We start from the raw sequence: 14,417 nt of genomic DNA, 5'->3' as shown, positions 1-14,417 counted from the left end.
GGACAAACATCAATGTGAAATAAAATCACCACAGCTGGTGGAGTATGGAGGAATTTTACCATAAATGTTTAATATCTGGAGTTTCTGGGATGTTTTTGTGCACTCAGAGCAGGAGGCCTAGTCAGTTACGGTTAATCAGTAAGGGACAAAAGGCGTGAACTGGGTCAGAACCGAGGGGCCAGGAACAAACCCAGAACTTCATCTGCACAAAACTTTAAATAAAATCAAACTTGCTTAATCTCAGAGCCTCAAAGTTCACATATCCATGTAATATTTGGTATTTGTGAAAAGGTGCGTGTGTGAGTGAGAACTCACAGAGGTGGTCTTGTCCTGTAGCAGCTTCAGGCTGCTTCTGCACTGCTCCAGCTCCTCGTGGATGTTCAGCTTCTCCTGCTCCGTCCTTTCATAACGCTGACGAAGGTCCAGAAGCTGAGACTGAGTTTCTTCATACTACACAGACATGAGGATCCCACGCACACGCGCGCACACACACACGCGCACACACGCACACACACACACACACACACACACACACACACACACACACACACACACACACACACAAAGTTAAGTTTAGGTTCTGGAAAGAGGTAAATAAAGTCAGTGTGTGTCATCTCTTACAATGCGATATGTGTGTGTGTGTGCGCGCGCATATGTACCTCTCGCTGCAGTGTGTGTGTTCGGGCCTGGGCCTGGTCCAGCTGGCTCTTTAATCTGCTTTCATCCTGCAGATGTTGGTTTTCCATTGAACCCAGCTTGTCCTGCAGAACCTCCTTCCTCTTCTCCAGAGACTCCAGACTGCTGCTGAGGACCAGACTCTGCTCCCTGGTGCTGCACGCACGCACACACGCACACACACTTAGCCAAGTGATCTTATCTGCTCATCTCAACCAGCCTACAATAACAACATTACACTTTTGACCTTTACAGGAGAATTTTAAACAAAAATCAGCTTCTTCTCTGACTCTTATTAAATACTTTATCTAAATGAACACAGATTTAAAATGTTGCAACCTGAACACCATCTCAGCACAGAGGAGGAAGCAGACAACAGCTGCATCATTTATCAGCTCTTTTTAGAACACAATGTGATGTTTTCTCCCCAGAGAGCTTCAATCAGCTCCTCACCACCACCACCTAACCCTCCTGAACCAGCTGAACATCACATTTCCTCCCATCATTACCGTCTTCAGCACATTCTAGAAAGCTGAATCGCTGATCTGTGAACCTGGAAACTGCACAGCTCGACCTGCTCCAGGTCTCATACGTTGATTTACTCTGGAATCTGACAACTTTGTACTAAACTTGATAAAAAAAAATTATGGAACGTTTAAGCTCTTCATTATTCTGAGAGAAACAACCTGCAGGTCATACAGTGATAAGCTATCTGTGCTCATTTAACGGTGGAAAACCAAAAACTACAATTGAGACAAAAAGTAAAAAGATTTGTGAATAAAATGGAATCTTTTAGCAACCAAAGACCAGTTTAAGTTATGCCGATTAGCAGCTGATGTAAAAGCTGTGTGTTGCAGCTGTTTTGTCCCACCTCAGGGCTCTCGGTGAATGCATTAAACACTTCTAAGTAATCCAGAATTATGGATTAAATATCTAAAGTGCTGCTTTCACCTGCTCAGTTCAGCCTCCAGGAGGTGCAGTTTATCTGTGAGAGTTTTCCGTTCACTTCTCAGGCCGTCGCAGTCCTTCTGCAAGGACAAACACCGCTGCTGCAGGGTAACACACTCCACTGAGACACAGGAAAACAAAACCCAGGGTCAGTATTTATTAAGACAGTTTAAACTTGTTTAAGCGTGGGTTTAGCTGCTCACCTTGCAGCTGGCTGGCAGTGTTCTGATGCTGTTGCTGCTGCATGAAGGTCTCCTGCAGCCGGCTGATGTCCATCTCGTACTTGGCAGCTGTGGTCCTCCAGTGTTCCAGCTCAGTGCGGACGTTACCCAGGTCTGCCTGCAGGGCAGCGATCTCTCGCTCCCGCTCAGCTGTGGCCGCCTCCATGGCGTGTCGCAGGACGAGAATCTGATGGAAGAATCACAATCCTCATGAATAAACCAACAGACGACAAGTCTTTCTCTGCACAAGGGGATATCTGGGAGTCAAATACCTCCTCCTGGGCGGAGTAGAGCTCCTCTCTGGTGCTGCAGATGGTGCTCTCCCTCTGCTCCCTTAGTGCCTCCATATCTGCCTGCAGCTTCTCAAGTTGAGCTGCACGCGTGGCACATGAGAGTACAAGATGTTACACATGCCCACTGGTTGTTTTCTTCATAAATGAGTGTGTTTTTACTAACTCTGAAGGAACTGGATCTGTTTGGTCGATTCCTCAGTCAACTTGGAGTTACTCCTCCTCTCCTCCTCCAGCAGAGCTACACGACAGCAGGATCACAACATCAGACAGATAAAAGTGGAGCAACAATTCAACCGCAGCGCTTTGCTTTGTTTAATTACCTTGTAGCTCTAGACATTTCTGCTTGCCGGTGTTGGCTAATTCCTGGGCATCTAGAAGTTCTCTGTGGAGGTGGTGGATGACCTGCTCCGTGTCTCCAGGCTCTAAACCGGCCCGACTCAGCTCAGCTAAAAACAAAATCAAATTTCATGTTAAAACCCAGGTGAAAAGGTTTCCCAGACAGCGCATGGAGTCACTACTATAAGAGGACGATGCTTACTTTTAAGCTGAGCTACTCTGTTCAGTGGTTCGTTCAGCTCCTGGTCGTTCATGTTACCATCTGAAACACGTGGGGAAAAAAAAATGTTTTCAAAAATCTGAATCCCAAAAATTAACTATTTTTTACCATAAATCTAAATCTAAATATGATCTACCTTATAAAGCGTTTCTACATAAACTAGTTACTCTGACGGCTGTTGATAAAGAAAAACTGCTGAAATAAAAAACATTGAAACCTTTTGGAAACGAACCAAGGGAAGGTAGCTGTGGCTGACCTGATGTGTCGTCGCTGCTACGATCTTTGCTGGGACTCAGAGTGTCCGACATGTCTGACTCTTTGGCATCCATCTGATTCGCTGTTCAGACACAAAAAGAAAACGCTTCACATAAATACTGAAATCTGTACAAAGTTCACTTAAGGATTTAGTTTTTACAGTGCATTTATGTTTTTGAGTCTGACGGTTTGTTGACGTGACTCAACGGTTAAATCTGATCTTTAACTCATTCGCTGCCAGCTGTTTCCTGATCGGTAAAGCCCTTCACTGCCAGCGTTTCTCACCGTTTTTACGTTTTTTTAAGAGTCACAGAACGTTGCGCGCTAGGATGATGTCGACGCCAAAACAACCAAAACAAAGCCGAGACTCACCTCTTACATCAGGAAGAATCCGCGCGTTGCAAGCTTTATCCATTCTTTCATAATCTGTTGTTGAGTTGGGATCGGCAGAAGCTTTTCCGGTTCGTGCCTCACTTTTTTTACAGCAGCGGACCAAAACGATCTCCTAACACATGGATTTTCTGCTTCCTGGTCACGTGACGTGTGACGTATGCGGATGAAGATCGGCTTTAGAGCTAGGCTGTTTGTTCTCACGGTGCGGGGGCTCGTTTCGACGCCCACACAGTATTAAAATGTAAATGACGACTGGCAGTGAATGAGTTAACTTTTGTTTATTTCCTGTTTAATGTATGAGAAGTTTTAGGTGCTGGTTTTAGTTAGGAGAACTTTTGAAGGAGAATTTTGTAGATTTTCCATCACCTCAGGTCAATGATGATTTAAACCGTCAATGTTAAAAGAATACTATGGATTTGTTCCTATTTTTAAATAATTTTCATGAACCATTATGTGCTAAAATGACTCTTACAGGTTTAATGAAATCTCGCTCAGACCCTTTCTGTGGCCAGAATGTTGCACTTGCAACTTCGGGCTGGTGGCTGCCACCTGTTGGGCTTGATACATTTAGCTGACATGCCTGGTGCTGCAGTCGGCTTCCAGCATGTTTCCTGCATATTTTAGATCATGAACACAGCTGATATGTTTGATTTAGTGATGATTCATTCCTCTAAAACAGGGGTGTCGAACATACGGCCCACAAACAGTTTAAGTCCGGCCCGCGAGATGGTTGTATAAATTTTATTTTCATACTTTACAATGTAGACTGAAAATAAACTAATTTTTCAATAAAAAGCCTGCTGTTCCCAATACGTTCACTAGATGGTGTAATAGGCATTGTGTTAAGCAAGCAAGCCGTTTATCCTCAGCCAGAGCAAGTACATCAACCAAGTGCAACGGGTGTTCTGACGAGCTACTTTGTTTTGCCCCCGATATCTAATCCGGTGTCTACATTTTGTGCTTCAGCCCAAGATGTCTCTGTCAAAAAGGAGAAAAGTGGACACAGAGTGCAGATTGTTCCAAGAAAAATGGACATCCCCCTATTTTTTCATGGAAGTGAACAGAAAAGCTGTGTGTTTGGTGTGTTCACAGCATGTTGCAGTGCTGAAAGAATATAATCTTCGTCGCCATTATGCGTCTTCATGACGAAAAATATGACAAATTTGAAGGACAGCGGAGAAGAGAGAAGGTGAATGAACTGTTGGCCGGACTGAAGAAACAGCAGTCTGCGTTACTCACAGCCGAGATATCAGTGATGCTGCAGTAAAAGCTAGCTACGTACCTGATTGCTAACGAAATTGCAGTGACTTCAAAACCGCTTGGTGATGGGGAATTTGTAAAAACGTGCATGATGAAGGCAGCGAAGATTGTGTGCCCTGAAAAGCGCCAAGCTTTTGCAAATATCAGCCTGACCAGAAACACAATGTCAGACAGGATTTCTGATATTTCAGTGGATTTGGACTGCCAATTGAAGGAAAAAGTAAAGTCCTTTATTGCTTTTTCAGTTGCTATTGATGAAAGCACGGACATTACAGATGTAGCTCAACTGGCGATTTTCATCTGCGGAGTTGATGACACGTTGACTGTCATCGAGGAGTTTGTTGAGCTCGTGCCCATGACGGATACAACAACAGCAGCTGATATTTTCACTGCACTCGTTGGAGCACTGGACAGGGTCGGAGTGCAATGGTCCCGCGTTGTAAGCCTTGCTACAGATGGTGCGCCCTCAATGACTGGGAGAAAAGCAGGTTTTAATTTACCGGTCTGTCCCACTTGGAACTAGATTTTCCTCAATGTGGCCCCCTGAGCTAAAATGAGTTTGACACCCCTGCTCTAAAAGCTAATGAAGGCTGAGGAGACATTTCAGCAATTAGCTTAAGGTGTTAAAAAGACGAACACACAGCAAGGAGATGAGCCACAGAGAATTAATAACAGACACTAGACTAGAGGGTGTTAAAACTAAGCAAAACTGACAAGTGTGCCTTCAATGAGCTGTAACTAATAAAAGCTACAGATTTACATTCATGTTTGTGGGTTTGGCAGACACTTTCATCTAAAGTGACTAACACAGTGAGGAGGAACTAAGGTGGGTTGTGTCTTGCCCAAAGACACAACAGCAGAATGACTAGGAATGACCTGGGATCAAACCCCAACCTACATTTGTCTTCTTGTAATCTACCACTGTAAAATCTTGTTTTTTCCAATTCCGCCATCTGTACAAATTAAGAGCCATTATATCTAGGAAAAATTTGGAATCAGTTGTTCATGCCTTCATCACATCTAGGCTCGACTACTCGAATGCAATTTTGCTGGGTGTCAATAAGTCAACCCTTGCCCCACTTCAACTCGTTCAAAATGCAGCTGCTAGATTTCCAACGCGTACTGACAGGCGCCAGCATATAACACCAGTTCTCAAATCCCTCCTTGGTCTTGCCCCAGTGTACTTATCTGATCTTCTTTCAATTTATACTCCTGGTCGCACACTCAGGTCCTCCAGCCTGTTGCTCCTCGAGGTCCCGAAAGCGTGTTACAAATCATGCGGACAAAGATCTTTCTCTGTCGCGGGTCCTAAACTGTGGAACGAACTTCCAGTCACAGTTCGACTGGCATCCACCTTGGCAGATTTAAGTCTAAAGACACACTATTTTACCCTTGCTTTTAATAGTTAGCTGTTAGTTTGGTTTTTACTACTCTTATTTTATCATCCATTGTAAGGTTTTTATTGGTACTTTTTTATCGGCTTGTCTATTTTATTGTTGGTTGTATTTGTAAGGTTATGAAGTTCATGGTTTTCAACTCCATACAGCTGCCCCCTGGGCACAATAACACCGTGTAGAAAAACCAAGGTCGGATGTTCCTCAGACTGTTTACATTCCAGGAGAAGAGTCCGAAAGAGAAGAAGAAGCTTTACTTAATCAAAGTACTTTATTTGTGATTAAAATTATTAAGCAAAACAGATGTTGATCAATAATAATCAAGTGAATGATCTGTGAAATAAATATGTCATGAGTTATGTTTAATGAAAACAGGACTACGGCACAGACATACTGATCCTCATCTCCATAGAAACGCATGACACATTGTTCCAACCAATCAGAGCTTTTGGCTGCCGCAGGAGAATCTGGTGTTGACTTCAAGTGTCCAATCCACTTTACTCCAACTTATCAACAATTCAGAGATATAAAACAAGGCAACGCCATTTTAAGTCAGTTCCATTTTGACTTCAGTTCTATTCACCATCATCTCTCGTCTCTCGTCTTCCTCCGCTTATCCGGGTCCGGGTCGCGGGGGCAGCATCCCAACTAGGGAGCTCCAGGCCGTCCTCTCCCCGGCCTTGTCCACCAGCTCCTCCGGCAGGACCCCAAGGCGTTCCCGGACCAGATTGGAGATGTAACTTCTCCAACGTGTCCTGGGTCGACCCGGGGGCCTTCTGCCGGCAGGACATGCCCGAAACACCTCCCCAGGGAGGCGTCCAGGAGGCATCCTGACCAGATGCCCAAACCACCTCAACTGGCTCCTTTCGATCCGGAGGAGCAGCGGTTCTACTCCGAGTCCCTCCCGAATGTCCGAGCTCCTCACCCTATCTCTAAGGCTGAGCCCGGCCACCCTACGGAGGAAACTCATTTCGGCCGCTTGTATCCGCGATCTCGTTCTTTCGGTCATTACCCAAAGCTCATGACCATAGGTGAGGATTGGGACGTAGATCGACCGGTAAATCGAGAGCCTGGCTTTCTGGCTCAGCTCCCTCTTCCCCACGACAGATCGGCTCAGCGTCCGCATCACTGCAGACGCCGAACCAATCCGCCTGTCGATCTCCCGATCCCTCCTACCCTCACTCGTGAACAAGACCCCGAGATACTTAAACTCCTCCACTTGAGGTAGGACCTCTCCCCCGACCCGGAGGTGGCAAGCCACCCTTTTCCGGTCGAGAACCATGGTCTCAGATTTGGAGGTGCTGATCCTCATCCCAGCCGCTTCACATTCGGCCGCGAACCTACCCAGCAAGAGCTGAAGGTCAGAGCTGGATGAAGCTAGGAGGACCACATCATCCGCAAAAAGCAGAGACGAGATTCTCCTGCCACCAAACTCGACACACTCCACACCACGGCTGCGTCTAGAAATTCTGTCCATAAATGTGATGAACAGAACCGGTGACAAAGGGCAGCCCTGGCGGAGTCCAACCCTCACTGGGAACAGGTCCGACTTACTACCGGCTATGCGGACCAAACTCACGCTCCTCTGGTAAAGGGACTGAATGGCCCTTAACAGAAAGCCACCCACCCCATACTCCTGGAGCGTCCCCCACAGGGTGCCCCTGGGGACACGGTCATAAGCCTTCTCCAAATCCACAAAGCACATGTGGATTGGTTGGGCAAACTCCCATGCCCCCTCCATCACCCTTGCAAGGGTATAGAGCTGGTCCACAGTTCCACGGCCAGGACGAAAACCACATTGCTCCTCCTCTATCTGAGATTCAACTATCGATCGGACCCTCCTCTCCAGTACCTTGGAGTAGACCTTTCCAGGGAGGCTGAGGAGTGTGATCCCCCTATAGTTGGAACACACCCTCAGGTCACCCTTCTTAAAGATGGGGACCACCACCCCGGTCTGCCACTCCCTAGGAACTGCCCCCGATGACCACGCAATGTTGTAGAGACGTGTCAACCATGACAGCCCTACAACATCCATAGCCTTGAGATACCCAGGACGAACCTCATCCGCCCCCGGGGCTCCGCCGCTGTGTAGTTGTTTGACTACCTCAGCAACTTCTGCCCCCGAGATCGGACAGTCCATCCCCAGGCCTCCCAGCTCTGGTTCCTCCTCGGAATGCGCATTGGTGGGATTGAGGAGCTCCTCAAAGTATTCCTTCCACCGTCCGACTATAGCCTCAGTTGACGTCAGCAGCTCCCCATCCCCACTGTAAACAGTGTGAGCGAGTTGCTGCCTTCCTCTCCTGAGGCGCCGGACAGTTTGCCAGAACCTCTTTGGAGCCGATCGATAGTCTTTCTCCATGGCCTCACCAAACTCCTCCCACGCCCGAGATTTTGCCTCGGCAACTGCCACTGCTGCACCCCGCTTGGCTATCCGGTACCTGTCTGCTGCCTCCGGAGACCCACAGACCAGCCACGCCCTGTAGGCCTCCTTCTTCAGCCTGACGGCTCCCTGAACCTCTGGTGTCCACCAGCGGGTACGGGGGTTGCCACCACGACTGGCACCGACCACCTTACGACCACAGCTAGCAACAGCCGCCTCGACAATCGCAGAGTGGAACAAGGCCCACTCGGACTCAATGTCCCCCACTGCTCTCGGGACGTGGTCAAAGCTCTGCCGGAGGTGGGAGTTGAAGACCGTCTTGACAGGTTCTTCTGCCAGGCGTTCCCAGCAGACCCTCACTATGCGTTTGGGTCTGCCAGGTCTACGCGGCATGTTCCCTTGCCATCTGATCCAACTCACCACCAGGTGGTGATCAGTTGACAGCTCCGCCCCTCTCTTCACTCGGGTGTCCAAAACATACGGTCGCAGGTCAGATGATACGACTACAAAATCTATCATCGACCTGTGACCTAGGCTGCCCTGGTACCAAGTGTACCGGTGGGCATCCTTATGTTCGAACATGGTGTTCGTTATGGCCAAACTGCGGCTTGCACAGAAGTCCAATAACAAAACACCGCTCGAGTTCTGATCAGGTGGGCCGTTCCTCCCAATCACACCCCTCCAGGTCAAGCTGTCATTGCCCACGTGAGCATTGAAGTCCCCCAGCAGGACAATGGAGTCCCCTGATGGAGCACTATCTAGCACTCGTCCCAGGGACTCCAAAAAGGGTGGGTACTCTGAACTGATATTTGGCCCATACGCACAAACAACAGTCAGGACCCGTTCCCCGACCCGAAGGCGCAAGGAAGCTACCCTCTTGTCCCCCGGGGTAAACCCCAACACACAGGCAGAGAGTCTCGGGGCTAACAAAAAGCCAACCCCAGCCCTCCGCCTCTCACCCGGAGCAACTCCAGCAAAGTAGAGTGTCCAACCCCTCTCCAGGTCTCGGGTTCCAGAGCCAATGCAATGTGTCGAGGTGAGTCCGACTATATCTAGCCGGTACCGCTCAACCTCTGCCACAAGCTCCGGCTCCTTCCCCGCCAGCGAGGTGACGTTCCATGTCCCAAAAACTAGTTTCCTTGTCCGGGGATTGGACCGCCAAGGCTCCCGCCTTGGTCTGCCACCCGATTCACATTGCACCGGACCCTTCATGTTCCTCCTGCGGGTGGTGGGTCCACAGTTGGACGAGCCCATGTATCCGGTTCGGGCTGGGCCCGGCCGGGCCCCATGGGCGAAAGCCCGGCCACCAGGCGCTCGCTCACGGGCCCCAACCCCAGGCCTGGCTCCAGGGTGGGACCCCGGTAACCCTCCGGGCCGGGTACTCCGACTCTTCGTTTTCACCGCCATGAAAGATCCTTCGAACCGTTCTTTGTCTCACCCTTCACCTAAGACCAATTTGTCATGGGAGACCCTACCAGGGGCACTAAGTGCCCCAGGCAACATAGCTCCTAGGATCATTAGGGCACTCAAACTCCTCCACCACGATAAGGTGACGGTTCAACTTATCAACAATTCAGAGATATAAAACAAGGCAACGCCATTTTAAGTCAGTTCCATTTTGACTTCAGTTCTATTCACCATCATCCTAAAGAAAAGCGCAGCCTGGCCAGATGTGTTTTCTTCTTTAAACTAAGAACTGTGAAGCGGGAGATTTTCGTCGTTTAACAACCAGACGACGTCCTTTCAAAATAAGAGCACCTGCTGACGCCGACGAACGGTACCGGGGTCGACCCTCCAGACGGGCTTTGAAACGTTGTGATCGCTGCACCGACAGCTCCATCGTACATCCGAGGTCTCCAGACCTGGCATTTCCTGATCTACCTGGGAGACCCCCACTGGGTACGTACACGGCAAAATAGCGGCTCATGTCATCACTTTATAAGCCTCGTGATATCTAGTCATAACAAAGACGACCAGATTCTTTGACGTCAGCCTAGAGAATCTGAACCAGACACACACACACACACACGCACCAACACAACATCCGAATCCATTCTCATCCATCACAGAGTAGTCCTGGTAGATTGTTTAGAATTTATAATTCAGAAATTAAAGATTCTCAAACGATCCCATCTCTCTCTCTTTTCTTGTCTCAAAGTCAATACAGAGTGTTTAATTAAACTCCCTGATGATAAAAACAGCCTACTCTTCTGTTTATAAAAAGTGAACTACTAACAGTGTATTAAAATACAACTTTAGATAGTTACATCACTTCAATTCCGTTACATATTTCATAGTACTGTTTTATGTTTTCTATCTCTGTTATTGTGCGACAGTTCAGCACTTTGGTCAGCCGTATGGCTGTGTTTTTAAAGTGCTATATAAATAAAGGTGGTATGGTATGGTACCAGATTCAGTTTATGGTTCTAATGTTTGTTTACTAACGATTTGGCCCCTCGTATCTGTCTGAGCTGCTCATCCCATACGTGCCCCCTGACCAAGTACTCCTGTAAGACCAGAGGGGAAGTGAGCTTTCTCATTTGCCGTCCCAAAACTTTGGATGAACTTCCACTTCATGTGAGGCAGACCTCTTGTTAGCCCGGTTTAAAGCAGCCCTGAAATCACATAATTTTAGTCAAGCTTTTGGACATTTATTATTTTAATTGATTTGCCGTGTCAATTTTGTGATTTGTATTTTATTTTTATGCGTTCTGTTCTTATTGTTCAGCACTTGGTCAGCTGCCGTGCTGTTTTAAATGTGCTATAGAAATAAAACTGGGCTTGTTGAAACCAGTGATCCTCCGATTACTGGACGACCTGTTCCACCTCCTCGCTGCCGCCCCAACAGCAGTTTTGTTTTCAGTTTTTTTTTTTTGTAGAAATGCACAGATTTAGAGGGCAGGTCATGATTTCTGACTTGTTCAGCTTTGACCTGCTGATAGATTAGAACTATAATTTACAGAATATTTAGTTTAAATTCGATTAACTAGAAAGTCCTGATGCTGGATTGAAAAACTTTCAGGAATGAACATCTCTCGGCACTCAGCTCTGGTGTGACAGCTGGTTTAAATGGTACAGCGTTTGCTTCAAATGGGAATTTTTTTAAGCTACGAGTTAATTTAAATGGATGAAATTTAACCTGGAATGGCTCGTGCTCTATATAGCCATCAGCTCAAATCCTTGTGAACGCCTTCAAAAAGATAGAATTTCCACTCTCTTAGTTCTGTAATTTTTACCTTTTAGTCGATCAGGACTGGCCAGGATGTTGTCTTCTGTAGTTTGGTTGTTTTGCAGGTGGGAGTCCATAACTTCTGCAATCATGAATACAAAGTAGAGATGTGTTTTTATGTTTTAACCAACAATTTTACACAAGTTTCTTGTATTCACACAAGATATTTCTACCTAAATAATTATGGTTTATTAAAACGCTCACCATCAAAGTTGGCCAGTTTGTGTATTGAAGAGCTCACAGTCTCCTTCAGCTGCTTTACAGCTGCAAAGACACAAAAATCAGAGTATAAAAATTATCCCATTAAATATACTTTGCTATTTTTTCATGATTTCATGCAGAAATGTTGAAGGTTAGTATCAGGATAAAATAAATCAGCAATTATCACTGTGATGTCAATAAATGACAAAAACAACCAAAAAAACCTGCGGTGAGTTTATGAAATGATTAATTAGCTCTTGTGGATCGACAACTGATGAAATCAACAATGAGATTAACACCTGCAGGTAGACCAGATTAGAGATTATAAATGAGCAAAACATCAAAGTCTAAAATGCAGCAATACTATTTTTAATTGTCTAACTGATGTCATTTTTGCCCATCTTCTCCTAAACGCTCAGTTCACAGATTCATATTTACACTAAAACACAAATGACACCAATTGGTAAATATTGGAGCTCAGTAAAGTGGTGACAAGGCGAGAGGCCCAGACTTCCCTCTCCCCAGCCACTTGGGCCAGCTCCTCTGGGGGAATCCCAAGGTATTCCCTGGCCAGGTGAGAGACATAGTCGCTCCCCCGTGTCCTGGGTCTACCTTTAGGTCTCCTCCCGGTTGGACGTGCCCAGTAAACCTCACCAGGGAGGCGTCCAGGAGGCATCCTGACCAGATGCCCGAGCCACCTCACCTGGCTCCTCTCGATGTGGAGGAGCAACGGGTCTACTCCGAGCCCCTCCCGAATGACAGAGCTTCTCACCCCATCTCGAAGGTGAGCCCAGCCACTCTGCGGAGAAAACTCATTTCAGCCGCTTGTATCCACGATCTCGTTCTTTCGGTCACTACCCAAAGCTCATGACCATAGGTGAGGGTAGGAACGTAGATCGACCGGTAAATCGAGAGCTTTGCCTTCTGACTCAGCTCTCTTTTCACCACAACAGACCGGTACAACGCCCGCATCACTGCAGATGCAGCACCAATCCGCCTATCGATCTCACGCTCCAGTTTTCCCTCACTCGTGAACAAGACCCCGAGATACTTAAAATCCTCCACTTGGGGCAGGACCTCATCCCTGACCTGGAGAAGGCATTCTACCCTTTTCTGAACCAAGACCATGGTCTCAGATTTAGAGGAGCTGATTCTCATCCCAGCTGCTTCACACTTGGCTGCGAACCGCTCCAGCGAAAGCTGAAGATCATGTTCTGATGAAGCCAACAAGACCACATCATCCGCAAAAAGCAGAGAACTGATCCTCAGGCCACCAAAATGGATGCCCTCCACACATTGGCTGCGCCTAGAAATCCTGTCCATTAAGGTTATGAACAGAATCGGTGACAAAGGACAGCCTTGGCAGAGTCCAACTCTCTCTGGGAACGAGCCCAACTTACTCCCGGCAATGCGGACCAAGCTTTGACACCGGTCATACAGGGACCTAACAGCCCGTATCAGAGGGCCTGGTACCCCATACTCCCAGAGTACCCCCCACAGGGCCCCCCAAGGGACGCAGTCAAACGCCTTCTCAAAATCCACAAAACACATGTAGACTGGTTGGGCAAATTCCCATGCACCCTCCAGGATCCCCTAAGGGTATAGAGCTGGTCCAGTGTTCCACGGCCAGGACGAAAACCACATTGCTCCTCCTTAATCTGAGGTTCAACAATCCGATGGACCCTCCTCTCCAGAACCCCTGAATAGACCTTACCAGGAAGACTCAGGAGTGTGATCCCCCTGTAGTTGGAACACACCCTGCAGTCCTCCTTTTTAAATAAGGGAACCACCACCCCGGTCTGCCAGTCCAGTGGAACTGCCCCCGATGTCCACGAGATATTGCAGAGCCGCGTCAGCCAACACAGCCCCACAACATCCAGAGCCTTAAGGAACTCCAGGCGGATCTCATCCACCCTTGGAGCCTTGCCACAGAGGAGCTTTTTATCTACCTCAGTGACCTCAGCACCAGAGATTTGAGAGGCCAACCCAAAGTCCCCAGACTCTGCTTCCTCACTGGAAGACGCTTCTGTGGGATTGAGGAGATCTTCGAAGTATTCTGCACACTGATCCACAACGTCCTGAGTAGAGGTCAGCAGCACACCGTCCCTACTACAGATAGTGTTGGTAGTGCACTGCTTTCCCCGCCTGAGGCGCTGGATGGTGGACCAGAATCTCCTCGAAGCCATACGGAAGTCTTGCTCCATGGTCTCACCAAACTCCTCCCATGCCCAGGTTTTTGCCTTGGTGACCACCCGAGCCACGTTCCGCTCGGACTGCCGGTACCCGTCAGCTGCCTCTGGAGTCCCACAGACCAAAAGAACTGATAGGACTCTTTCTTCAGCTTGACAGCATCCCTAACCACTGGTGTCCACCAGCGGGTTCGGGGGTTGCCACCACAAAAGGCACTGACGATCCTGCGACCACAGCTCTGGTCGGCCGCCTCAACAACGGAGGCACGGAACAGGGTCCATTCAGACTCAATGTCCCCCACCACCCCCGGAACATTTTGGAAGTTCTGTTGGAGGTGAGAATTGAAGCTCCTTCTGACAGGAGACTCTGCCAGATGTTCCCAGCAGACCCTCACGATACGTTTGGGACTGCCTGGTCTGACC

General features: G+C 47.9%; 1 protein-coding gene across 11 annotated transcripts in view; it reads right to left on the bottom strand.

Annotated features, from left to right (window-relative positions):
• The window catches only part of slmapa (sarcolemma associated protein a), a 66,514-nt gene that overhangs the window by 4,896 nt on the left and 47,201 nt on the right, over positions 1 to 14,417 (bottom strand). For 7 of the 11 annotated variants that reach the window (XM_070549463.1, XM_070549466.1, XM_070549467.1 and 4 more), the window contains 11 exons: positions 11,809 to 11,868; positions 11,612 to 11,686; positions 2,926 to 3,030; positions 2,676 to 2,735; positions 2,458 to 2,583; positions 2,301 to 2,375; positions 2,117 to 2,217; positions 1,827 to 2,031; positions 1,627 to 1,744; positions 660 to 831; positions 316 to 450 (listed from right to left, as the gene is read on the bottom strand). In XM_070549463.1, the coding sequence (XP_070405564.1) occupies positions 316 to 450; positions 660 to 831; positions 1,627 to 1,744; positions 1,827 to 2,031; positions 2,117 to 2,217; positions 2,301 to 2,375; positions 2,458 to 2,583; positions 2,676 to 2,735; positions 2,926 to 3,030; positions 11,612 to 11,686; positions 11,809 to 11,868 (1,232 nt within the window). The remainder of the gene's footprint in view (positions 1 to 315; positions 451 to 659; positions 832 to 1,626; positions 1,745 to 1,826; positions 2,032 to 2,116; positions 2,218 to 2,300; positions 2,376 to 2,457; positions 2,584 to 2,675; positions 2,736 to 2,925; positions 3,031 to 11,611; positions 11,687 to 11,808; positions 11,869 to 14,417) is intronic. The other 4 variants (XM_070549465.1, XM_070549469.1, XM_070549472.1 and 1 more) reach the window with 1 other exon arrangement.

Source organism: Nothobranchius furzeri, chromosome 3 (assembly GCF_043380555.1).
Source record: "Nothobranchius furzeri strain GRZ-AD chromosome 3, NfurGRZ-RIMD1, whole genome shotgun sequence".
NCBI classification, from domain to species: Eukaryota; Metazoa; Chordata; class Actinopteri; order Cyprinodontiformes; family Nothobranchiidae; genus Nothobranchius; species Nothobranchius furzeri.
The sequence above is the reverse complement of the archived record's forward strand: the minus strand, read 5'-3'. Positions and strand labels throughout refer to the sequence as shown.